General features: G+C 46.2%; 1 protein-coding gene across 1 annotated transcript in view; it reads right to left on the bottom strand.

The window, feature by feature from the left end:
• Positions 1-24,379, bottom strand: part of LOC139237940 (protein lyl-1-like) — a 45,164-nt gene extending 20,785 nt beyond the window's left edge. Inside the window, exons 1-2 of the mRNA XM_070867266.1 lie at positions 24,351-24,379; positions 11,872-12,437 (exon numbers count right to left, since the gene is read on the bottom strand). Coding sequence (XP_070723367.1) covers positions 11,872-12,437; positions 24,351-24,353 — 569 coding nt within the window. The 5' untranslated portion in view covers positions 24,354-24,379. The remainder of the gene's footprint in view (positions 1-11,871; positions 12,438-24,350) is intronic.
• Positions 24,380-25,734: the final 1,355 nt, after the last annotated feature.

Genomic DNA, 25,734 nt, shown 5'->3' with positions numbered 1-25,734 from the left:
AAATAGCAGGACATCTAGATAGGAATAGTGCAATCAAGCAGACGCAACATGGATTCATGAAGGGGAAATCATGTTTAACTAATTTACTGGAATTCTTTGAGGATATAACGAACATGGTGGATAGATGTGTACTGATGGATGTGGTGTATTTAGATTTCCAAAAGGTATTTAATAAGGTGCCACACAAAAGGTTACTGCAGAAGATAAAGGTACGCGGCGTCAGAGGAAATCTATTAGCATGGATCGAGAATTGGCTGGCTAACAGAAAGCAGAGAGTCGGGATAAATGGGTCCTTTTCGGGTTGGAAATCGGTGGTTAGTGGTGTGCCACAGGGATCGGTGCTGGGACCACAACTGTTTACAATATACATAGATGACCTGGAAGAGGGGACAGAGTGTAGTGTAACAAAATTTGCAGATGACATAAAGATTAGTGGGAAAGCGGGTTGTGTAGAGGACACAGCGAGGCTGCAAAGAGATTTAGATAGGTTAAGCAAATGGGCTAAGGTTTGACAGATGGAATACAATGTCGGAAAATGTGAGGTCATCCACCTTGGGGGGGGAAAAAAAAACAGTAAAAGGGAATATTATTTGAATGGAGAGAAATTACAACATGCTGTGGTGCAGAGGAACCTTGGGGTCCTTGTGCATGAATCCCAAAAAGTTAGTTTGCAGGTGCAGCAGCTAATCAGGAAGGCGAATGGAATGTTGGCCTTCATTGCGAGAGGGATGGAGTACAAAAGCAGGGAAGTCCTGCTGCAATTGTACAGGGTATTGGTGAGGCCGCACCTGGAGTACTGTGTGCAGTTTTGGTCACCTTACTTGAGGAAGGATATACTAGCTTTGGAGGGTGTACAGAGACGATTCACTAGGCTGATTCCGGAGCTGAGGGAGTTACCTTATGATGATAGATTGAGTAGACTGGGTCTTTACTCGTTGGAGTTCAGAAGGATGAGGGGTGATCTTATAGAAACATTTCAAATAATGAAAGGGATAGACAAGATAGAGGCAGAGAGGTTGTTTCCACTGTTGGGGAGACTAGAACTAGGGGGCACAGCCTCAAAATACGGGGGAGCCAATTTAAAACCGAGTTGAGAAGGAATTTCTTCTCCCAGAGGGTTGTGAATCTGTGGAATTCTCTGCCCAAGGAAGCAGTTGAGGCTAGCTCATTGAATGTATTCAAATCACAGATAGATAGATTTTTAACCAATAAGGGAATTAAGGGTTACGGGGAGCGGGCGGGTAAGTGGAGCTGAGTCCACGGCCAGATCAGCCATGATCTTGTTGAATGGCGGAGCAGGCTCGAGGGGCTAGATGGCCTACTCCTGTTCCTAATTCTTATGTTCTTATGTTAAGAGTCGGTGCAGACTCGATGGGCCGAATGGTCTCTGTAATGTTTTTGCTTCGTTGCTGAAGAATTCATAGCAACACATTGTTATTAAGAACTAGTTGTTTTATTAGCAAAAGGTTTAACAATCACACTACACATTACCAGTTCATCCACCAGGCTCACAACCACCTGCCCCATCGTGGATCCCCCGAACCCAACTGGCTGGGGTTTTATTGGGTCTTGTGAACATCATGTGACTGGCTAACCCACTCCCGACTCAACAGCTCTACAACTATTTTAATTAAACTATAAATCAAGTGTTACCACCCCCCCCCCCAGCCCCCAGCTTAAAAGGGACACTAAAACAGACAAATTAACAAATTAAACTTCGGACATTAAATGGTCAAATTAAAATTTGGATGCCGGGGGTGATGATGCACTCCAGTCCCTCCGGCGCCCACCTCTCGCGGAAGGCCGCGAGCATACCGGTGAACCAACAGCTCTACAAACCAATGAGCATACTCACAGGTGCATATATATATATATCCTACGTTACAACAGTGACTACACTCAGTCCGGTGGTTGTGAAAGGCGCTATATAAATGCAAGTTTTTTTCTTTTTACCCAGAATTCCTTTTTCTCGAACCACCCCCAACAAGGTTAATAAACTTGGTCTAAGCAAACTTAAAAACCCATTTGTGTTGGATTATTGATAATTGTTTTATTTTTCTTTGTTCCTGGGATCTGGGCGTCGCTGGCAAGGCCAGCATTTATTGCCCATCCCTAATTGCCCTCGATAAGTCTTTCTTTCTTAGATTATAGTGACCCTACTATATCTGATTATAGTGACCCCACAAGTCCCGGCCAGAATGGAGATGATTGGGATATTCCCCCGTCGATCACGGCTGGAGACCGCACTGTTGTAAGTGACTGAGATCGATTTTGCTCACCGGCAAATGCAACACTCCTCCACTTGCTGAATTTTGCTGGAGAAATATTTCTGCTTTGGACATAGTGGATAGTAAGGGTCTATTGCCATTGGTGGAGAGGTCTATTACGAGGGGGCATAGTTTTAAGGTGGAAGGTAGAGGGGATTTGAGGGGGGGCTTCTTTACGCAGAGGGTTGTGGGGATCTGGAACTCGCTGCCTGGAAGAGTGGTGGATGCAGAAACCCTCACCACTTTTAAGAGATGGTTGGATGGGCACTTAAAGTGCAGCAACCTGCAGGGTTACGGATCTAGAGCTGGTAATTGGGATTAGACTGGATGACCTTTTTGTTGGATGTAATGGTAAGTATTGCAGTGAATAGAATACGGCCAGGGTGATCTCCTGGACTAGTTTCCATCGCCTGGATGGGTCGGAGAGGAATTTTCCCAGATTTTATTTTTCTTCCTAAATTGACCTGGGTTTTTATCTGGTTTTTGCCTGTCCCAGGAGATCACATGGCTCCGGTTGGGGTGGAGTGTAGAATGTTTCGGTGCAAGGGGTGTCGCAGTTGTGTGGGACGGACTGGTTGGGCTGGGTGTTCTTTACCTTTCCGCCATTATTCATAGGTTTATATGTAACCTTCAGGGCTGCTGCTCAAGGGCCGTGCGGCTCTTTGTCGGCCGGCGCGGACACGATGGGCTGAAACGGCCTCCTCCTGCGCTGTAAATTTCTATATTTCTGTTTTATTGGGAGACTTTGCTGTAGTTTTCGGTCAGTGGTTCTGTTTGCTGAAGTTCGCCGAGACACTTTTTAAAAAAAAAAGTAAGACTCCATTTGCTGTAAAATATACTGTTTGCTGCGAGTCCAGCCACAAGTCCAGCCCCCAACTCACCAACTGACACACTGGTGTCAGTACTCGCATACATTTACCTCATTACTTCGTTGGCTGATATGTTTTCTATCTAACTGAATAAATGAAGGGGTTTGTGGCAACTCGAGGCTTCTGGGCGGCCTGAATCGTCTGTTACAATGCAGCCTGCGATACTTGGCTGAGTTTGCACCGTCAGAAATTCTTCTCGTGTTGGAAGATCTGTCTGCAGGCTGCACCACACAGCAGGCTTCTGTTGCTGCTCCTGTTGTTGGGCAAGTGCATCAAGGACTATGGAGTTGAGGTGCATGATCTTATTGAATGGCGGAGCTGGCCCGAGGGGAAGAATGGCCTCCTCCTGTTCCTTTTTACCTGGAGTATTGTGCACAGTTTTGGTCTCCTTACCTAAGGAAGGATATACTTGCCATTGAGGGAGTGCAACGAAGGTTCACCAGACTGATTTCTGGGATGGGTTGGGGGGATTGTCCTATGAAGAGAGATTGAGTAGACTGGACCTATATTCTTCAGAGTTTAGAAGAATGAGAGATGATCTCATTGAAACATACAAAATTCTTACAGGACTTGACAGGGTAGATGCAGGGAGGATGTTTCCTTCTGACTGGGGAGTCTAGAACCAGGGGTCACAGTCTCGGAATAAGGGGTCGGCCATTTAGGACTGAGATGAGGAAAAACTTCTTCACTGAGGGTGGTGAGTCTTTGGAATTCTCTACCCCAGAGGGCTGTGGAGGCTCAGTCGTTGAGTATATTCAAGGCAGCGATCGATAGATTTTTGGATATTAAGGGAATCAAGGGATATGGGGATCGGGCGAGAAAGTGGAGTTGAGGTAGAAGATCAGCCATGATCTCATTGAATGGTGGAGCAGGCTCAAGGAGCCGAATGGCTGACTCCTAATTCTTAACGTTCCTGTGAAACCAGCAGCACGGAGTTGATCGGGGGTGGCCTGGAGTCACTCTGTCCCTCCCTCCCGCCTCCTTTTCGTCATCTCTCTCCAATGACGGAGGTCAATCTTGGGCACAAACTGCGAAACGCCGGGCACAATGACAATCGAGCAGGCTTCCAGGTTCTTTACCCCCTGTTCCCCTGGAAAATCTGCACCTGTGCAAACACACAAGCATCAACGCCTTTTCCCCTCGCCTACTATTGACCAGTTTGTGCCAGGTTGAGGTCACCAATCGTATGATTGTTTTGATGAAGCAATGAAGTTTGCAGGGAAACCACCTGCCTAAAGTCTGAATCGGACAGGATCCCACCACATGTACTGGGCAGAAACACTGGTTGAACCCAGAGTAGCTTTCTCTGTTATCATTCAAGGAAGTTACTACTTCCTTAGAAGCAAAAATAGCACACTGCTTGTCGCAGGAATAGTACACAAGTATGGGGTGGAAAAAGTCCTTTCAGCCTATTGTATATGTAAGTACTCTGTTAATGACTCCACGAGGCAGGGCTATGGCACTTGAACTGGACAGACTGTAGTCCGTTTATTGCAGCTCCTAGAGTGAGGACACCAAGAGGTGAGCTCCCTTTTATACTGGGTTACCTGCAGTGTACAGGTGACCCTTGGGTCTCCAGCAGCAGTACCCTCTGGTGTACAGGTATGGTATATACAGGGTGAAGGTACATTCAGGTCGAGTGTTACAGTACATCATTGACATGCATACATAATAGTCCATCCCAACTGTTCGCTCCACAGACTCTGTTGAACTTCACAAGCCAGAGTTATCATCATCATCATAGGTGGTCCCTCGAACGAGGATGACTTGCTTCCACGAGTTCACAGGTGTTTCGACGAAGAACCCGATGTTCCAGTCCTGAACTCCAATTGAGGGGGTGGAAGATGCCTGTGCGTGGATTTTTTTAACGTGGGGTGACCGTTGCACACCAGCCACCACACGGGCTCGACAGAGCTAGGTCTTGGTCCAGTGGCAAGGGTTGACCAGGACGACTGGAGACCAGCTCTGCTGCACGGACCTCGTGCGCGAACACATATCGCACAGTGTGGGCTGGGCCCGTGCTGACCCTGGGCCCTCGGCTCTTCTGGGCCCCGTACCTTCCGCCACAAACACTCGCCGCTCATCCGCCCCGACCTTCCCACTCCTTTGTACCTGGGTCCTGCCGATGTTCCTGCCCACACTCCAAAACGGCGACCAGGATTTTGATGACGTCGCCCATCTCAAAATCCTTGGAGCAGCGCGCGCTGAGGTTGATGTAGTACGCTGCTCCAGCTATATTGCCACTTCCACACTGGCAAAGTGTTTTCAAGTGATGCAAAGATTAGTATTAAATTTTACCTTCTGTGTCTGAGGGTACTGAAGTCAATTGGAAAGACGCTTTTGTGCCAAATACTTAAATCTCCCTTACCACCTGTTAAGTCTCAGCTGTGGCTCAGTGGGCAGCACACTCGCCTCTGAGTCAGAAGGTTGTGGGTTCAAGTCCCACTCCAGCACACAAATCTAGGCTGACACTCCCAGTGCAGTGCTGAGGGAGTACTCCACTGTCGGAGGGGCTCTCTGTCGGATGAGACGTTAAACCGAGCCCCCATTTGCCCCCTCGTACTATTTGTTAGAAGAGCAGGGGAGTTATCCCCGGTGTCATGGGACCAATATTTATCCCTCAATCAAAAACAGATTATCTGGTCATTATCACATTGCCGTTTGTGGCATCTTGCTGTGCGTGAATTGGCTGCTGTCTTTCCCACATTACAACAGCGACTACACTTCAAAAAGTACTTCATTGGCTGTAAAACGCTTTGGCACGCCCTGAGATGGTGAAAGGCGCGATATTTCTCTTGGAATTCTTTGCAAAGCTGAAGCCAGTCCAAGAATTGAATCTTGCACCCAGCTCCAAGAAGACCCCTCTCACAACCCTGGGGAGTGTACAAGAAAAAGCTGGTTGTCTGATAAATGATCCTTCTTCCCTCTTCGGCCTTTCTTTCTCTCTCTCTCTCTCTCTCTCTCTCTCTCTCTCTCTCTCTCTTGAAACCTTTATCTGTCTATTTTAATCGATATTATAATAATCATTGCTCTTCCAAACTTCGTTCCTCTTAAGCTCCAAACAAAGAGCACTACACCTTGTTCTTCCCTGAAACCCCTCTTTATTGAAATCAAGACTTGCTGTACGGTTTCTGATTCTAAAAGGGCCCCGAGTTCCTTGCTTCCCTCAGTTTTCCCTGCCTCTGACAATCTACAGGCTTCGAAAACCCACGAATAGTGTCGCAGAATCAATCCGTCCCGATTTGACTGACCTGCTGTGAAATGATTGAGTGTTGGAGTGGGCTCGAAGGGGCTGAATGGCCTGCTCCTGCTCCAATGTTCCTATGTCTCCTCTTCTGTCCTCCTCCTCCTTGGTGATTTCCTGAACTGTGAGCCTTTAGCGAAGCAACAAAAATGCAGCGTACACCTTGATGCTGGCACAGCTCGGATTAGTTGGGCTTCTCCTCAGTGTTGCCATAGATACCGGTAAATCTCCTCCAAGCCAAGAATAAGGAGATGAAGATACTTTACAATAATGCTTTAAGTTTCTCAAAGAAGAAAAGCAACCGACAGCTGCTATGAACATAAAAGGATTTTATAAGAGAATCGTAGATATTTACAGCAGGGAAGGAGGCCATTCAGCCCATCGTATCCGTGCTGTCCAACAAAGAGCTATCCAACCTAATCCCACTTTCCAGCTCTCGGTCCGTAGCCCTGTGGGTTACGGCACTTCAAGTGCACATCCAAGTACTTTTTAAATGTGGTGAGGGTTTCTGCCTCTACCACCCTTTCAGGCCGTGGGTTCCAGACCCCCACCACCCTCTGGGTGAAGACATTTCTCCTCCAATCCCCTCTAAACCTCCTACCAATTACTTTAAATCTGTGCCCCCTGGTTGTTGGCCTCTCTGCTGAGGGAAATCAGTCCTTCCTATCCATTCTATCTCGGCGCCTCATCATTTTTCAAACCTCAATAAAGTCCCTCCTCTGTTGCAAAGAAAACAACCCCAGCCTATCCAATCTTTCCCCATAGCTAAAATTCTCCAGTCCAGGAGAACATCCTCGTAAATTTCCTCGGCACCCTCTCTCGTGCAATCTCCTCATTCCTGTAATGTGGTGACCAGATCTACACGCAGTACTCCAGCTGATGGCCTAACTTGAATTAATCTACAGCCTTGGATTAGATTACAACTTTCTTCCACTCCCTATTCTGATTTGTAATATAAACTTTTGTGTGCATGTGTTGGGTGGGTTTATGCCAATGGTGCAAGTTAGTTTTGATACCAACTTGATCATCATCATAGGCGGTCCCTTGAACGAGGATGACTTGCTTCTACATAAGTTCACAGATGTTTCAATGAAGGACCCGATGTTCCAGTCCTGAACTCCAGTTGAGGGCGTTGTGTATGTTAACTGGGTTTTACCTGCCACCGGAGGGCGTGACAGTCGGAGTCCTAATGGTGACTGGCAGACACGTGCACGCCGTGCATATAATGTTGGCAGCCATGTTGAATCCTCACTTTGAGAATAAATAAACTGGAGTAAGATCATGCCTGAACTAGCTCACCGTACTTAGCCTCGTGGAGTTATTCGATACTTAACAGAGGGGGGTGGAAGATACCTGTGCATGGATTTTTTTTTAAAAATGTGTGGTGACCATTGCACATCAGCCACCTCACAGGCTTGACAGAGCTAGGCCTTTATCCAGTGGCGAGGGTTAACCAGCTTGGCTTGTGGTGTCAATATGTTCACCCTGAAGGATCAACGATTTTGGCATCATTACACTAGATTTCTTGAGAAATAGTCTGTGATAATTAAGGGAAATTCTAGGTCTAGTATTGCAATTACTGTAGGAGCGGGGGGGAGAGAAATAAACCCCTACAATAATATATACTACCTATATTACCACTGTAGAACCGAATACTGTTAATGACTGTCAACGCAAGACTCCGAACTGAACTCCTCCCTCATAATATTGACAGTATTATATATATATATATATTAGTTTCAAGGCAATATCCTCCTAGTTCAGTTAAGAGTTGTAAATCCCTTGCGTAAACTCTCTTGGTGGCTCCCTGGCTCTGCACACTGCTCACTGATCCATACAGATAGGATGCAGAATGATACTGGGGTTAGAAAGGTTAAATTATGAGCACGGGCTACACCAGCTAGGCTTGTGTCCCCCGAGTATGGATTAAGGGGTGATCTAATTGAGGTGTTTACAGTGATTAATAGGAATTGATCGCGTAGATAAAGAGAAACTATTTCTTCTGGTTGGGGGGGGGAGGGTGGGGGTTGGGGAGTCCAGAACAAGGGGGTGTAACCTTAAAATTAGAGCCAGGCCGTTCAGGGGTGATGTCAGGAAGCACGTTTTCACACAAATCTGGAACTCTCCCCCTGCCGTCGAGGCTGGGGGTCAATTATAAATTTCAAATCGGAGATTGATAGATATTGGCCTATACACATTGGAGCTCAGAAGAATGAGAGGTGATCTTGTCGAAACATACAAGATAATGAGAGGGCTCGACAAGGTGGATGCAGAGAGGATATTTCCACTCATGGGGGAAACTAAAACTAGGGGGCATAGTCTCAGAATAAGGGGCCGCCCATTTAAAACTGAGATGAGGAGGAATTTCTTCTCTCAGGGTTGTAAATCTGTGGAATTCGCTGCCCCAAAGAGCTGTGGAGGCTGGGTCATTGAATATATTTAAGGAGGAGATCAATAGTTTTTGAGCAGTAAGGGAGTGAAGGGTTATGGGGAGCGGGCAGGAAGTGGAGCTGAGTCAATGATCGGATCAGCCATGATCTTATTGAATGGCGGAGCAGGCTCGAGGGGCCATGTGGCCTACTCCTGCTCCTATTTCTTATGTTCTGTTCTTATTTGTTAGGTAAGGGAGGTTGTGGAACCAAGGTGGGCATTCAGATACAGATCAGCCGTGATACAACTGAATGGTAGAACAGGCTCAAGGGGTTGATTGGCCTTCTCCTGTTCCAATGAGGGGGCCCCCATTTATTTTCTGCTCTCTGCGATGAGTTAGTTGATCTCGGACAGGGAGCTGGTGGCTGGGTAGATGCAACAAGCTATAGCTCTCGTCCAGCCTTCGGAAGAATCAGCCATTGGAAATAGTTCAGAGAAGGTTCGCGAGGTTGATTCATGAGATGAAGGGGTTGTCTTATGAAGAAGGGTTGAGCAGGTTGGGCCTGTACTCATTGGAGTTTAGAAGAATGAGAGGTGATCTTATTGAAACATGCAAGATATCTGAGGGGGTTTGACAGGGTAGATGCAGAGAGGATGTTTCTCCCCCGTGGGGGAATCTAGAACTGGGGGGGGGGGCATAGTTTCAGAATAAGGGGTCGCCCATTTAAAATGGAGGTGAGGAGGAATTTCTTCTGAGGGTCATGAATCTGTGGAATTCTCTACCCCAGAGAGCTGTGGAAGCTGGATCATTAAATATATTTAAGGTAGAGATTGACAGATTTTTGAGCGATAAGGGAGTCCAGGGTTATAGGGAACGGGCAGGGAAGTGGAGTTGAGGCCAAGATCACATCAGCTGTGATCTCATTGAAGGGTGGAGCAGGCTCGAGGGGCCAAATGGCCGACTCCTGCTCCTATTTCTTATGGTATTATGTCCTGATACCAATCTCATGCCTCTATTGGAAAAGGAGCACGAGTAGACGATGGAGTTCAGGGTCAGTCTTGACCGAGAGGCCCTGCTCTCTCCAGGGATGATGATTTGCTGGTACTGACTGACACGTGGCCAAAAGGGTGTGGTGGGGTAATGGTTGTGGTGTTGGACTAGTGATGACCTACAGGTCGACCGTTTCAATCCCATGGCTAGTGGTGGAATCGAATTCACTAAATCCTGTGAGCTTGTGCCAGAGGGGAAAAATGGCCCTGTTGTTTAAAAACCCAACTGATCCCATACATGGCCACACTCCCACGCTATGTGGCTGACCTTTGACACCCTCTAGCAAGCCGGTTATAGCAACAAATTCCCTCTGCTACCTTCTTGGAGAAATTGGGGATGAGAAATAAAGGCACCATTTCCAATGAGACGTCAATTTAAAAAAATTGATAGTGTCCCAAGGCATAAGTTAAGACCGTAAGAAATAGAAGCAGGAGTAGGCCATTCGGCCCCTCGAGCCTGCTCCGCCATTCAATGAGATCATGACTGATCTTCTACCTCAACTCCATTTTCCCGCCTGATCTCCATGTCCCTCGATTCCCTTAGAGTCCAAAAATCTATCGATCTCAGCTTTGAATATAATCCAATGATTCAGCATCCACAGCCCTCTGGAGTAGAGAATTCCAAAGATCCATGACCCTCAGTGAAGAAATTCCTCCTCATCTCAGTCTTAAATGGCCTTATCCTGAGACTGTGACCCCTGGTTCTAGACACTCCAGCCCGGGGGAAACAACCTCTCCGCATCAACCCTCAGAATCTTACATGTTTCACCTTAGCACCATCAGAAGAGGAATGGAGGAAACTTGGGGAAGGCAGTGGGGAAAGAAATTGCTGCAACCTTGATCAGGTTCCTGCATTGAATACACTCCCAGATACCCAATGCATTACTTAACAAGTACATTTTCGTACATGATTTGCCCAGTGTCAGTTGTGGCTCAGTGGGTAGCACACTTGCTTTGGAGTCAGAAGGTTGTGGGTTCAAGTCCCACTCCATGGATTAGAGCACATACATCTAGGCTGACACTCCGGTGCAGTGCTGAGGGAGCGCCGCACTGTCGAAGGTGCTGTCCTTCGGATGAGACATTAAACCGAGGCCCTGCCTGCTCTCTCAGGTGGATGTAAATGATCCCATGGCACTATTTCAAAGAAGAGCATAGAAACATAGAAAATAGGTGCAGGAGTAGGCCATTCGACCCTTCGAGACTGCACAACCACCCAACAAGATCATGGCTGATCATTCACCTCAGTACCCCTTTATCCCTTTAGTTGTAAGGGCCACATCTAACTCCCTCTTGAATATATCCAATGAACTGGCATCAACAACTCTCTGTGTGGTAGGGAATTCCACAGGTTAACAACTCTGAGTGAAGAAGTTTCTCCTCATCTTGGTCCTAAATGGCTTACCCCTTATCCTTAGTCTGTGACCCCTGGTTCTGGACTTCCCCAACATCGAGAACATTCTTCCTGCATCTAACCTGTTCAGTCCCGTCAGAATTTTCTATGTTTCTATGAGATTCCCTCTCATCCTTCTAAACTCCAGTGAATACAGGCCCAGTTGATCTAGGCTCCGAGTTCCCCCTCCGAGTTCCCCCTGGTGTCCCAGCCAATATTTATCCCTCAATCAATATAGCAGTTTATCTGGTCATTATCACTTTGCTGTTTGTGGGAGCTTGCTGTGCACAAATTTCACACAATCGTGTTAAGCGCTGGTAATATCCAAACAGCACCATTTCAAGTCTATATCTCAAGTACACCCGCACCCATATGTGCACATCGAATCTATGGGCAAAGATTATATACATGTATTGTCAATGCAGAAATCAATGCGATTCATAATATCTCCCATTGTAGTACAACAGTGACTACACTCCAAAAGTACGTCATTGGCTCTAAAGCGCTGAGAGATGTCCGGTGGTCGTGAATGGCGCCATATAAATGCAAGTCTTTCAAAACTGAGGCGGACAGGATTACACTGACTGCGACCCATCGAGAACAAGGCAGGCGGCACCAGAAGGGGTTAAAGGAACGATGGTTCAGCCAGCGACCGAAGGATAAATAACGGAGCTAACTGACCTGTTGATGAGGGGGTGAGGGTGGTACTGGGAAGCGAGCAGCGGGCTCTGAAGCGCCAGCGACGTCACCGTGTGGTTTGAGAGCTGTACCATCCTGCTGTCGGAACACTGGATGAGGGCGGGGATGGGGTGCAGGGCCGTCAGCTCGGTGGTGTGGATGGCCCCCACTCCGTTGAGCAGGTGGGCGTCGGCCGGCGGGCGGAGCTTGCTGTGTCCCAGGCTGATAACCGGCACGGCCGCCGACGGCAGCCTCCCCGACGAGCTGGAGGGGGTTGCCGCGGCAACCGGCGCCGACGGGCCACCTCGCTTGCTTGGCTGAGCAGCGTCCCCGGGGACCGAGTCAAGAGCTCGGGTCGTGATGTCCGCTCCGTCTCCCTCGTTAGCCGGGGACTCACTAATTGGCCCGGGCTCGGTCTTCACAGGGCTGAGCGTGTCCCCAGTGCTGGGAGGCGAATGCGACTCGATTTTTTCCATCATCTTTCTCCCTTTTTTAACCGGTGTACCTTGCATCAAATTGAAGTGCACCGCATGGACTGTCGAACACGCTGGCAATCCACTGTGGGTTAGCTGCGGGGAAGAGAGACAGGTAAGAAACGATGCTGTATATAAAAAAAAAGGGGGGGAGAAAATAACATGGGAGAAACCTCTTTAACCATTTGAAGACCCTGCTTGTTTTATTGCCTGAGACCAAGGTTACTGGAATACGAGACATAGAAACAGGAAGAGGCCATTCAGCCCCTCGAGCCTGCTCCGCCATTCAAGTGGATCGTGGCTCATCAGTACTTCAATCCTACTAACCTGCCTTTGCTCTTGATCCCCTTACCCAACAAAAATCTATCTGACTCCGTCCTGAAAGCTCTAATTATCCCAGCCTCCGCAACAATTTGGGAGAGAGATTTACAGATTTCTACCACCATTTGAGTGGAAAAATGCTTCCTGATCACGCTCCAAAAATAGCCGAGCTCTAATTCTTTTCATCCGAATTTGTGCTTTTGCATTGTGTTTACCTTTTTCGTGACCACGGGATGTCCCAAAGCACTTTACAGCACTTTTTGGAGTGTAGTCATTGTTGTAATGTAGGAAACGCGGCAGCCAATTTGCGCACAGCAAACTCCCACAAACGGCAAGGTGGTAATCAGTTGATCTGCTTTTAGGTGTCGGTTGAGGGATTAAAAGTGGGTCAGACACGAGGAGAACTTCGAAATAGAGCCATGGGATATTTTACATCCGCCAGAGACTTGAGCACAAGATCTGGGCTGACACTCCAGTGCAGTGCTGAGGGGGCACTGCACTATCTTTCGGATGAGACACTAAACCGAGGCCACATCGGCCCCCTCAAGTGGGCGTAAAAGATCTCTCGGCACTATTTCGAAGAAGAACAGGGGAGTTCGCACTAGTGCCCTGGCCAATATTTATCCCTGAACCAACAAATGATCTGGTCGCTAATACATTGCTGTACGTGAGACTTACTGTGCACACATTGGTTGCCATGTTAACTTATGTTACAGCTGTACTACAAAATTACTTAATTGGCTGTAAAGTGTTGAGGTTGTGGAAAGTGCTGTATTCATGCAAGTTCGTTCTTTATTACATAAGAAATAGGAGCAGGAGTCGGCCATTCGAGCCTGCTCCACCATTCAATAAGATCATGGCTGATCTGATCTTGGGCTCAGCTCCACTTCCCTGCCCACTCCCCATAACCCTTTATTCCCTTATCGCTCAATAATCTGTCTATCTCCACCTTGAATATATTCAATGACCCAGCCTCCACAGTTCTCTGGGGCAGAGAATTCCACAGATTCACAACCTTCTGAGTGAAGACATTTCTCCTCATCTCTGTCTTAAATGGCCGGTCCCTTATCCTGAGAATGTGACTCCTGGTTCTAGACTCCCCAGCCAGGGGAAACATCCTCCCTGCATCTACCCTGTCAATCCCTCTCAGAATCTTATATGTTTCAATGGGATCACCCCTCATTCTTCTAAACTCCAAAGAGTATAGGCCCAATCGACTCAATCTTGATCTCTACGGCATGGCTTCAAGCACTCCAAAAGAAAAATCATCAGGAGGTTTTAAAAACAAAAAAAGGTGTGCTTTTAAAACATTTTCTTTCAACACTTTTTTCCTTATTGGTTATAAAAAAAAATTTTGGAGATGGGAAATAGGGCCGTTTTACTCAAGCTGAGAATCACCCAATCAGATAATGAAGAGTCTGTTCGCTTCCCAATTGGCCGTGGGGAGTTGGTGTGCCGCAGGATTAGATGTGATGGTCGACAATGGTGGAAGTGGGAGGGAGGCAGGTCATGTGACGAAACCTCCAGCAATACGTCCAATCAGAGATGGCAACCCTGATTCCCTAACGCCAGAGGCTCCACAATGGGAGCACCATTTTGTGAAGAATTCCTGGTGTACGGCCACTTTACTGGAAGTACTGAACACAGACAATCTTCTCCAACACACGTACCAGGCCCCTGCAACAGCCCGCCGCCCTCCCCCACCTTGTGGCAGCAACTCGCCAAGGCTTCTTCGGTAACACTTCCCAGACACGACACCTCTACCACCTAGAAGGACGAGGGCAGCAGGTGCATGGGAACACCACCACCTCACGTTCCCCTCCCAGTCACACACCATCCTGACTTGGAAATATATCAGCCGTTCCTTCATCGTCGCTGGGTCAAAATCTCTCCTTCCTACCACTGGTTGAGGGTCAGCTGAAGTCAATTTTGCATACAAGTACATATTTTGTGAAGCCATTGCACATTATAATTGAGGGTTTCTTCTGTCGAAAGTATTATCGGTGCTTACATATTTTCAAGTGGAGATTAAATGAATTGGGAGCAATGCAAATTGGCCCAGCAGAAGGAAGGGTTTGCTATAACAGGTGCATGGGAGCACCATCAGCTCCACGTTCCCCTCCAAGTCACACACCACCATGACTTGGAAGTTCCTTCATCGTCGCTGGGTCAAAATGTAGGAACATAGAAAGTAGGTGCAGGAGTAGGCCATTCGGCCATTCGAGCCTGCACCACGATTCAATATGATCATGGCTGATCATGCAACTTCAGAACCCCATTCCTGCTTTCTCTCCATACCCCTTGATCCCTTTGGCCGTAAGGGCCACATCTAACTCCCTTTTGAATATATCTAACGAACTGGCCTCAACAACTTTCTGCAGTAGAGAATTCCACAGGTTCACAACTCTGAGTGAAGAAGTTTCTCCTTATCTCAGTCCGAAATGGCTTACCCCTTATCCTTAGACTGTGACCTCTGGTTCTGGACATCCCCAACATCAGGAACATTCTTCCTGCATTTAACCTGTCCAATCCTGTCAGAATTTTATATGTTTCTATGAGATCCCCTATAAATTCCAGTGAATATAAGCCTAGTCAATCCAGTCTTTCTTTATGTCAGTCCTGCCATCCCAGGAATCAGTCTGGTGAACCTTCGCTGCACTCCCTCAATAGCAAGAATGTCCTTCCTCAGATTAGGAGACCAAAACTGCACACAATATTCAAGGTGTGGTCTCACCAAGGCTCTGTACAACTGCAGTAAGACCTCATACTCAAATCCTCTCGCTATGAAGGCCAGCATGCCATTTGCTTTCTTCCCCGCCTGCTGTACCTGCATGCCTACCTTCAATGACTGATGTACCATGACACCCAGGTCTCGTTGCACCTCTCCTTTTACTAATCTGTTACCATTCAGATAATCTGCCTTCCTGTTTTTGCCCAAAGTGGATAACCTGGAACTCCCTCCCTAACACCACTGTGGGAGCTCCTTCACCACACGGACTGCAGCGGTTCAAGGCGGCGGCTCACCACCACCTTCTCAAGGGGCAATTAGGGATGGGCAATAAATGCTGGGCCTTGCCAGCGACGCCCACAGCCCAGGAATTAATTTTTTTTTAAAGTCGCCACGGGATATATTTTCTCCTATTCCCCAAAGTTATTGAAAACGAAAATGGAGCCTGGTCTCTACTCAAAATCATGAAGGGTTTTGAAAGAATAAAGAAGGAGAAACAGTTTCCGGTGGCAGGAGGTTCGGTAACCAGAGGACACCGATTGAAAGTAATTGGCAAAAGTGCCAAAGGAAACCAGAGGAAAACGATTTCTACGCAGAGAGTGGTTGTGATCTGGAAACGCGCTGCCTGAAAGGGCGGTGGAAGCAGATTCAGTAGCAACTTTCAAAAAGGAATTGAATAAGTACTTTAAGGGGAAACACTTGCAGGGATCTGGGAAAGAGGCGAGGACCCAGGGAAAGAGGCGAGGGCCCAGGGGCAGCACGGGCCCAGCCCACACTGCGATATGTGCGCGCACTGGGTCCGTGCAGCAGAGCTGGTCTCCAGTTGTCTTGGTCAATCCTTGCCACTGGACCAAGACCGAGCTCTGTCAAGCCCGTGTGGTGGCTGGTGTGCAACGGCCACCCCACGTTAAAAAAATCCACGCACAGACATCTTCCACCCTTCAGGATGTAGTTTGAGACCTGGAATATTAGGTCCTTCATTGAAACACCTGTGAACTCATCCGTTTTTGGCGTGGAAGCAAGTCATCCTCGTTTTGAGGGACCGCCTATGATGATGATATGGGAAAGGGTGGGGGAGTGAGGCTAGTTTGATAGCTCTTTGACACGAGGTCGACTGGCCTTCTGTACTGTCATTCTATGATTAAAACAGTTGTTCGTGTGATTGCGTTCTTGAAACACTTTTTTTTTTAAAGGTGCTTATCTCTTGTTTTCAACGGTCTCGTGTTACTTTCTGCAGATCTTTGCAAAGGGCGTTCCTTGAAGAGGTTAACTGCTGACTCATGCTTAAGCGTAACAACTCGTAACGAGATTCACGGGAGGAGTAAGATAGGGATTTCTCTGTGTGTGGTGGCACCGTCTATCAAACGACACACTGTGGCTGACACCTTGGTGGCTTTTGACCAACAGTGCAAAACCACCACTCCACACAAAAGACTTCTCTCTGACAGCGGGTGCAGATATCTTAACCCTGATAAGAACATAAGAAATAGGAGCAGGAGTAGGCCATACGGCCCCTCGAGCCTGCTCCGCCATTCAGTAAGATCATGGCTGATCCGATCATGGACTCGGCTCCACTTCCCCGCCCGCTCCCCATAACCCCTTATTCCCTTATCGTTTAAGAAACTGTCTATTTCTGTCTTAAATTTATTCAATGTCCCAGCTTCCACAGGTCTCTGAGGCAGCGAATTCCACAGATTTACAACCCTCTGAGAATAAATTTCTCCTCATCTGTTTTAAATGGGCAGCCCCTTATTCCTGAGATCATGCCCTCTAGTTCTAGTCTCCCCCATCAGTGGAAACATCCTCTCTGCAGCCACCTTGTCAAGCCCCCTCATTATCGTATACGTTTTGATAAGATCACCTCTCATTCTTCTGAACTCCAATGAATAGAAGCCCAAGCTACTCAACCTTTGCTATAAATCAACCCCCTCATCCCCGGAATCAACCTAGTGAACCTTCTCTGAACAGCCTCCAAAGCAAGTGTATCCTTTCGTAAATATGGAAACCAAAACTGCACGCAGTATTCCAGGTGTGGCCTCACCAATACCCTGTATAGCTGTAGATGATGGGGTAATGCTATACAAATAACACTCAGGTACCTGACACTATACTTTGAGGCCCTGAGCCACATGAATAAAGGTCGGGTAGCTTAAGGGCGACCTGGAAAAATTGCGATTTTAAATTGTAGCTTTGGGTAGCAGCTCAGCCCGAGAAGGTTTGGGGATCGATTCCTGACCTGTGCTGATCTCAGCTGAGTAGGTTTGCCAACATCTCTCCGGATTGCCCTGGAGTTTCCAGGAATTAAATATTCATCTGGAAACTGCGAACAAAATCCGGGAGAAAAATCATAAGCGGAACAAAAAATATAATTGTGTTTTTTTGGGGGGAAAAGTTTCATTTATTCGTTATCCAGAAATATGTCCAATTAGAGTTGGTAATCCTGACTGTAATATATTTGCTTCATGGGTTCTTTGCTTAAGAATTCATAGCAACACACTGCTATTAAGAACTAGTTGGTTTATTAACAAAAGGCTTCACAATCACACTACACATTATCAGTTCATCCACCAGGCTCACAACCACTTGCTTTATCGTGGATCCCTTGAACCCAACTGGCTGGGGTTTTATTGAGTCTTGTGAACATCACATGACTGCCTAAGGCACAATGCAACAGCTCAACAAACAGTTCTGGTGACAGATTAGGAAAAGAGGAGGTGCAACAAGACCTGGGTGTCATGGTACATCAGTCATTGAAAGTGGCATGCAGGTACAGCAAGCGGTGAAGAAGGCAAATGGCTGCTGGCCTTCATAGCGAGAGGAATTGAGTATAGGAGCAGGGAGGTCTTACTGCAGTTGTACAGGGCCTTGGTAAGACCACACCTTGAGTATTGTGTACAGTTTCGGTCTCCTAATCTGAGGAAGGGACATTCTTGCTATTGAGGGAGTGCAGCGAAGGTTCACCAGACTGATTCCCGTGATGGCAAGACTGACTTATGAAGAAAGACTGGATCAATTAGGCTTATGTTCACTGGAATTTAGAAGAATGAGAGGGGATTTCATAGAAACATATAAAATTCTGATGGGATTGGACAGGTTAGATGCAGGAATAACGTTCCCGATGCTGGGGAAGTCCAGAACCAGGGATCACAGTCTAAGGATGAGGGGTAAGCCATTTAGGACCGAGATGAGGAGAAACTTCTTCACTCAGAGAATTGTGAACCGATGGAATTCTCTACAATCGAAAGTTGTTGAGGCCAGTTCGTTAGATATATTCAAAAGGGAGTTAGATGTGGCCCTTACGGCTAAAGGGATCAAGGGGTATGGAGAAAAAGCAGGAATGGGGGTACTGAAGTTGCATGATCAGCCATGATCTTATTGAATGGTGGTGCAGGCTCGAATGGCCTACTCCTGCACCTATTTTCTATGTTTCTATGTTTCAAACCTGTGAGCATCACAGTTGCATCTATTACACTGGCATCGACAAATAAGTCGAAGTGGGCAAGTGCCCTTTGATACTCAGTCACGCACACCATCAGCACGATTAGATTCCTGGTGCGTGCTGAACTGACTGATAGGAAGGCATTGGGGGAGCTAGAATTGGTCTCTGGGCTGGGCGTGGAATCAGCCCAGGGTTCGGTTCCTAATTTTCTATCCAGTGACTCCTCCCCTGCACCCCCCCCCCCCCCCCACTAGAAAATGCATCTGTGATGCCCCCGATTATCAGCTGTAGCTGAGTCAGAAGGTTGTGGGTTCAAATCCCACTCCAGGAACTTGAGCACATAAATCTAGGCTGACACTCCCAATGCAGTGCTGAGGGAATGCCGCACTGTCGGAGGTGCTGTCTATCAGATGAGACGTTAAACCGAGGCCCCGTCTGCCCTCTCGGGTGGATGTAAAATATCCCATGGCGCTATTTCGAAGAAGAGCAGGGGGAGTTATCCCCGGTTTCCTGGGGTCAAATTTACCCTCAATCAACATAACAAAAACACATTATCTGGTCATTATCACATTGCTGTTTATGGGAGCTGTGCGCAAATTGACTGCTGTGTTTTCCCCATTACAACAGTCACTACACTCCAAAAGTACTTAATTAGCTGTAAAGCGCTGGGAGATGTCCGGTGGTCATGAAAGGCGCTATATAAATGCCAGTCAGTCAGCTTCCTTCCTTTTCCTTCCTCTTTTCTTTCTTGATGGAATAGCCTGCGACCATTTACTATTTGGGCGCTCGCATGAGGAATGATCACATGGGTGGGGTACCAGAAGGTTACTGCCGCTGAAGAAGGGAGGGCCCATCGATAGTCAGGATGGGGAGAAATGGGGAAGTAACAAACTGGTAAACACATTATAAATAAAGACTTGAGAGAACTTGCATTTCTATAGCGCCTTTCACAACCTCAGAGTGCCCCAAAGTGCTTTACTGCCAATGAAGTACTTTTGAAGCGTAGTCACTCTTGCAATGTAGGAAATACATGTCTAACATTATTACAAATAAGGATATTCAGGTGCACACATGTTGCATACAAACATAATAATATATATACACAGACATAAATATATCATATCAAGATAACTAATACGATACACATGCCACCATCTAAATTTCCTTCTAATTGAATCTGACTGTCAATGTGGGTTCTAATTCAGTCTGTTTCGAGCAGGCTACCTAACTGGCTCAGACCCTGAGCCAATCAAGGAACTCCCCCTCTCCGCACGTGATGATGCAGAAAAATGTAATGAGCCCTGATTAATATTTTATGGCTGAATTTCCTCTGCTAGTGCAAGCGGCTAATGCGTTCTTGTTGAATTCCGCTGTGTGGCCTGGCCCGGCCACGCCTCGATTTTAACATTATCATTCTGGTTTCCCAAATCATTCCATGGCCTCGACCCCTCCCTATCTCTAAACGCCTCCAGTACGGCAACCCTCCGAGATCTCTGTGCTCCTCTAATTCTGGCCTCTTGCGGGCACAGTCGCGATGGGCCGAATGGCCGCCTCCTGTGCCGTAAATTTCTGATTCTATGATGCTATCCGCCCCCAATTTTCATCGCTCAATCATTGGTGGCCGCGCTTTCAGCTGCCTGGGCCTAAAGCTCTGGAATTCTCTCCCTAAACCTCCCCGCCTCTCTCCTCCTTTAAAACCTTACCATGTTTTTGAGCCGTCTGTGAACGAACGGACTAGGTTTTGCTCTCTGCCCTTTTAGTGAGCTCCTCTCATCACCTCTCCACAGTTGTGAACATCGGCCTGTATTTCCCACTACAGGGTACCAGCATTTCATTGTTAGCGATTTAATCTCAAAACACTCGGAGTATTCATTTGAAAACGTTGACTACTAATAAGTAAAGACATTTAAAAAGTCACCTCATATTGCTGATTTTTAAAAAATCCCAGGGTTTTTAGGGTGTTTTTTTTTTCAAGCGGTTTTTATTTTTAGCGTCACAAACATCAGAGGGGAAGAATGAGAGTACAAAAAGGCGATACATTCAGAGAAGATCTGCTTTTTGTTTTACTAAAATCACTAAATCAGTACAAAATCAGGCAAGGGAATAACAAGGTACAGTTGAGCTAACTAACAACCCACAATTATTTAGAGTTTACAGTCGTTACTTGCTCTGGGCCTTACCAGCACTTCCAAACGTTTCCATGACCACTGTTCAACTATTTTCCGCAGAGAAACACGTTTGCAGTACAGTATGTGTGTGTCAGCCATGGCTCAGTGGGTAACACCCTCACCTCTGGGTCAGAAGGTTGTGGGTTCAGGCCCCGCTCCAGGGACTTGAACACAAAAATCCAGGTGGATGCTCCCAGTGCAGTGCTGAAGGAGTGCTGCACTGTCGGAGATGCCGTCTTTCGATGAGACGTTAAACCAATGCTCTGTCTGCCCTCTCGGGTGGACGTAAAAGATCCCACTGCACTATTTCAAAGAAGAGCAGGGGAGTTATCCCCAGTGTCCTGGGGCCGATATTTATTCCTCAATCAGCATCACTAACACAAACTATCTGGTCATTATCACATTGCTGTTTGTGGGAGCTTGCTGTGCGCAAATTGGCTGCTACGTTTCCCACATTACAACAGTGTCCTGAAGTCATCAAAGATGCGATATGGAACGTCTTTCTTTCTATTTGTGAGTGGACTGTGAACTGCCAAATATCGCCCGATAAAAGCAATGTTTAACCTAGCACATCACTGCCATTGTATTGCGAAACAGACACATTTTTTTATAGTCTGACTGAAATATGAAATAATTGATGCCAAAGTTTAATTTTGCTAATTATGTAACAGTACTCAGTATCCAGGCTCTTCAATGTATACCTGACATTGCGAATGTGATGCACAAGAATCTCGACCATATTTGGGGTAATTATATAATGGGATATTTGGTTTTTTTCACTATCATGAGGAAAATCCGCTTCAACTGAAACAAACCCAGAAATGAATCGGTAGAAATGTCCCTACTTGTAAGACATGATTCAAACGAGACTTGTTGATAAGAGTTGTATTTAATGGCACCACTGCCTCAGCTCATCTCTGCTGAAACCCTCATCCATGCCTTTATTACCTCTAGACTTGACTATTCCAACGCGCTCCTGGCTGGCCTCACCCTAGAGGTGATCCAAAATTTGGGTGCCCGTGTCCTAACTCACACGAAATCCCGCTCACCCATCACCCCTGTGCTCGCTGACCTACAATGGCTCCCGATTAAGCAACGCTTCGATTTAAAAATTCTTATCCTGGTGTTTAAATCCCTCCATGGGCCTCGCCTCTCCCCATCTCTGTAATCTCCACCAGCCCCACAACGCCCCCGAGATATCTGCGCTCCTCTAATTTTGGCCTCTTGAGCATCCCTGATTATAATCACTCAATCATTGGTGGCCGAGCCTTCAGCTGCCAAGGCCCCAAGCTCTGGAACTCCCTCCCTAAACCTCTCTGCCTCCTTTAAGACACTCCTGCCTCTCCCAGGAGATCACATGGCTCCGGTTGGGGTGGCGTGTAGAATGTTTCGGTATAAGGGGTGTTGCAGTTGTGTGGGGCGGACTGGTTGGGCTGGGTGCTCTTTACCTTTCCGCCATTGTTCATAGGTTTGTATGTAACCTTCAGGGCTGCTGACCGAGGGCCGTGTGGCTCTTTGTCGGCCGGCGTGGATACGTGGATGGGCCGGAATGGCCTCCTTCTGCGCTGTAAATTTTTATGTTTCTTAAAACCTACCTCTTTGACCAAGCTTTTGCTCACCTGCGCTAATACCTACTTAAGTGGCTCGGTGTCAAATGTTGTTTGATAACGCTCCTGTGAAGCGTCTTGGGACGTTGTACCACATTATAGGTGCTGCTAATTATTGTTTTTGGCCAGAGGTTACTGCAGTAAAACTGAGGTTTACCGGGGTAGATTAAGAATTCTAGATTTAAAAAAAAACCTAAATAACCTCGAGAATATCTGTAGCTTATTAGCAAGGAAATAATAATCTGGCTAATTTTAGTACTCCATTTATTTTAATAATTTCTGACCTAAAACAGCGCCTCTACAACCGGATCGTCACGAGCACAAATTAGTTCATTATCGAAAGTGATTTTTTTTTAAAATCCCGGTTGGGCAATTTTACAATTTAAAAATATCCCCACAGTACTTCCCTTTGCCCTCCCTGCGACTGATCTGGTCTTCTACTGTTCTGAAAGATTCTTGCAACTTACTGCTCAGCACACGTCTGTCCCAGGACTACGCTTGCATTAATGACCTCGGCTCATTTGCAAGCCTGATTCTTTGGGAGTTCTTTTGCAAAGTGCAAGTGTGCTTTTAAAAAAAGTGGCAAAACACAAAGCCCATTGCAATTACCGTCTTATTTTGTGCAAAGTCTCCCAATTCCTCTTTTTTGCAATGTATCATTCCACTGCGTATTATTTTTAAACAAACACACAATTAAAGTGACAAAGTTTCTCTCCCTCAGTCTTGGAAATTAGACTATTGATTTCCCTCTCCTTCCCGGCTTTGAAATAACGACTTACTTGTTTAATCCTTTATCCGCCCAATTCTACTACTTCAAAAAATAAACACGAGCGAATTACCTTAAATCTTGACAATAAAGAAATTGATCAAACTTTACACACAATCTATTTGTTGCAATGTTCTAAATATTATTCCAAGTGTGTTGGAAACATCTAGCTGCGGGATTTTCCAGTTATCACTGGGCAAAACCTGAGAAATTGATCCAAGTTGGCTGAGACATTCGAATAGAATTTGGTTTCAAATAATACTACCTCCAATCCGCTTAAAGTGACCAGATATTCTGATTGCTACGGAAGCACGTATATATATATATATATATATATAGACCCGTGATATGTTATCTTAAAATAACGGGCCGATATGCACCATTAGCTGCCAGTTATCACCAACATAACCTCGTCCCATTAAAACAATCGCTTCGATTTTTCAAAACAAGCACAGCCTGTAAGTAACAAAAAAATGCTACAATTATGTATTTTATTAATGTAACCGTTTAGAATGCAATTAAGCCAACATGTGGCAAATAATAAATTGCTACTTTGTAAAATTCTAACACCACCCCAAACCTGCAATTTACCATTTGCGAATATATATGTTAAAGTTGTTCTGCACATATATTGCAATATTCTCTCTCAGATGTGTTAACTGTGGTTCATTGCACGCTGTTTATCGTCCTAGAACATGTCCTTCTTAAAACTGAATTCAAAATCAATTTGAGACCAGGTTTCAGACGAGAAATAGTTTCAAACTGTCTTGCAGACATTTAACCTTGGATGTATATTAAAAAAATACATTTCAGCTCTTATATTTTTAAAAGTTTAAATCTCTCTTCTTTTTATTTGTTTTAACCTTAGTTGCTAGAGTTCACTCGTACAGCCCCAGCCACAATCAGCCCTAACCCGCAGCCCAGAGGGACCCTTTAAATTGTGTGTTTTATAGTTATTGAAAGCTAAAATTTGAGCTTACCATCTCTGCGCTGAGGGGATCTGAACGGGGCCATTTTCTCCAGTCTCCATTTGTGGCTGCTGTGCTTTTAAGTTAGTTTTTTTTTCCCTCTCTCGCAGTGCCTGGTCTGTGCAGATTTCCTATTTAAGACGAGGAGAGGATGCAGTCCCGCAAGGTGCAGCTCCGGATAAGAGCCCGGAGCAGTCTGTGCAGCCCAGATAAGGAAGCCACACGTTTAGCCCCAACCAACCCTGCCTATTTGGCCGGTCTATTGAACATAAGAGGAAACGATTACATAGGAATAGATTTTTTTTTCTGCTCTCTCGTTCTTTCTCTTTAAAAATGCATTTGAGGCATTGGATCTGCACATTGTATGGCCCAAGTTCCCATTTTCTAATATTTGTAAACTATTATTGTTTAATAACGGGACATTAATCGACATTGGGACTTAAAATAAACTTATTAGATAAATGTCTCATTTTAATTTCCATCCGTTTGAAAATGTTTCTCTATAATAATAGGCACATGTGAAATACATTGATATCTTGCATTTATTGAATCGTTTGACATATTGTGTTTTTATGCACAATTTGCAAATTGAGACAGCCAGCATTATTGATGGTATCTTAATAATTGGTGCATCTCCCGTGTTGCTTATGGCGAGTCAAGCTCCATCGTTATAAGCAGGTTAGGCAGGCCGCTGGAAGGATTGGGAGCGCAGTTTGAGAGATTTGTACAGAAGTTAAGTGTTTGCCTCAAATATTAATTGTGATTATTTTGTGACTGGCACTATCAGCGCACCGGACACACTAGATGCAGCAATAATTAAGTTGCACTTTATAATGTGTTCTTTGCAAATTCAGCACAACAAGAAATACAGAACAAATATTGGAAATTATTCAATTTGAAGTTATCAACATCTGTGGATGTCTCTTTGTGAATTTTGCTCTTGCAATAGGGAAGGTTCAGAGGGCTGGATGTGAGGGTTGTCATCATAGGCAGTCCCTCGGAATCGAGGAAAATTTGCTTCCACTCCCTAATTGAGTTCTTTGGTGGCTGAACAGTCCAATACGAGAGCCACAAACCCTGTCACAGGTGGGACAGACATTCGTGGAGGGAAGGGTTGGGTGGGGCTGGTTTGTCGCGCGCTCCTTCCGCTGCCTGCGCTTGGCCTCTTCACGCTCTTTGCATTGAGACTCGAAGAGCTCAACGCCCTCCCGGATGAGACCAAGATCAGATCAGCCATGATCTTATTGAATCATTATGGAGCAGGCTCGAAGGACCAGATGGCCTGGTCCTATTTCTTATGCACAGCGCCTTTTGTAACCTTGGGAAGTCCCAAAGCACTTCACAACCAATGGAGTGCATTAAATGTTGCAATGGAAGGAACGCGGCAGCCAAAGTT

Source organism: Pristiophorus japonicus, chromosome 24 (genome assembly GCF_044704955.1).
Source record: "Pristiophorus japonicus isolate sPriJap1 chromosome 24, sPriJap1.hap1, whole genome shotgun sequence".
Classification (NCBI taxonomy): domain Eukaryota; kingdom Metazoa; phylum Chordata; class Chondrichthyes; family Pristiophoridae; genus Pristiophorus; species Pristiophorus japonicus.
Note: the sequence above shows the minus strand (reverse complement) of the source record. Positions and strands in the feature narration are given on the sequence as shown.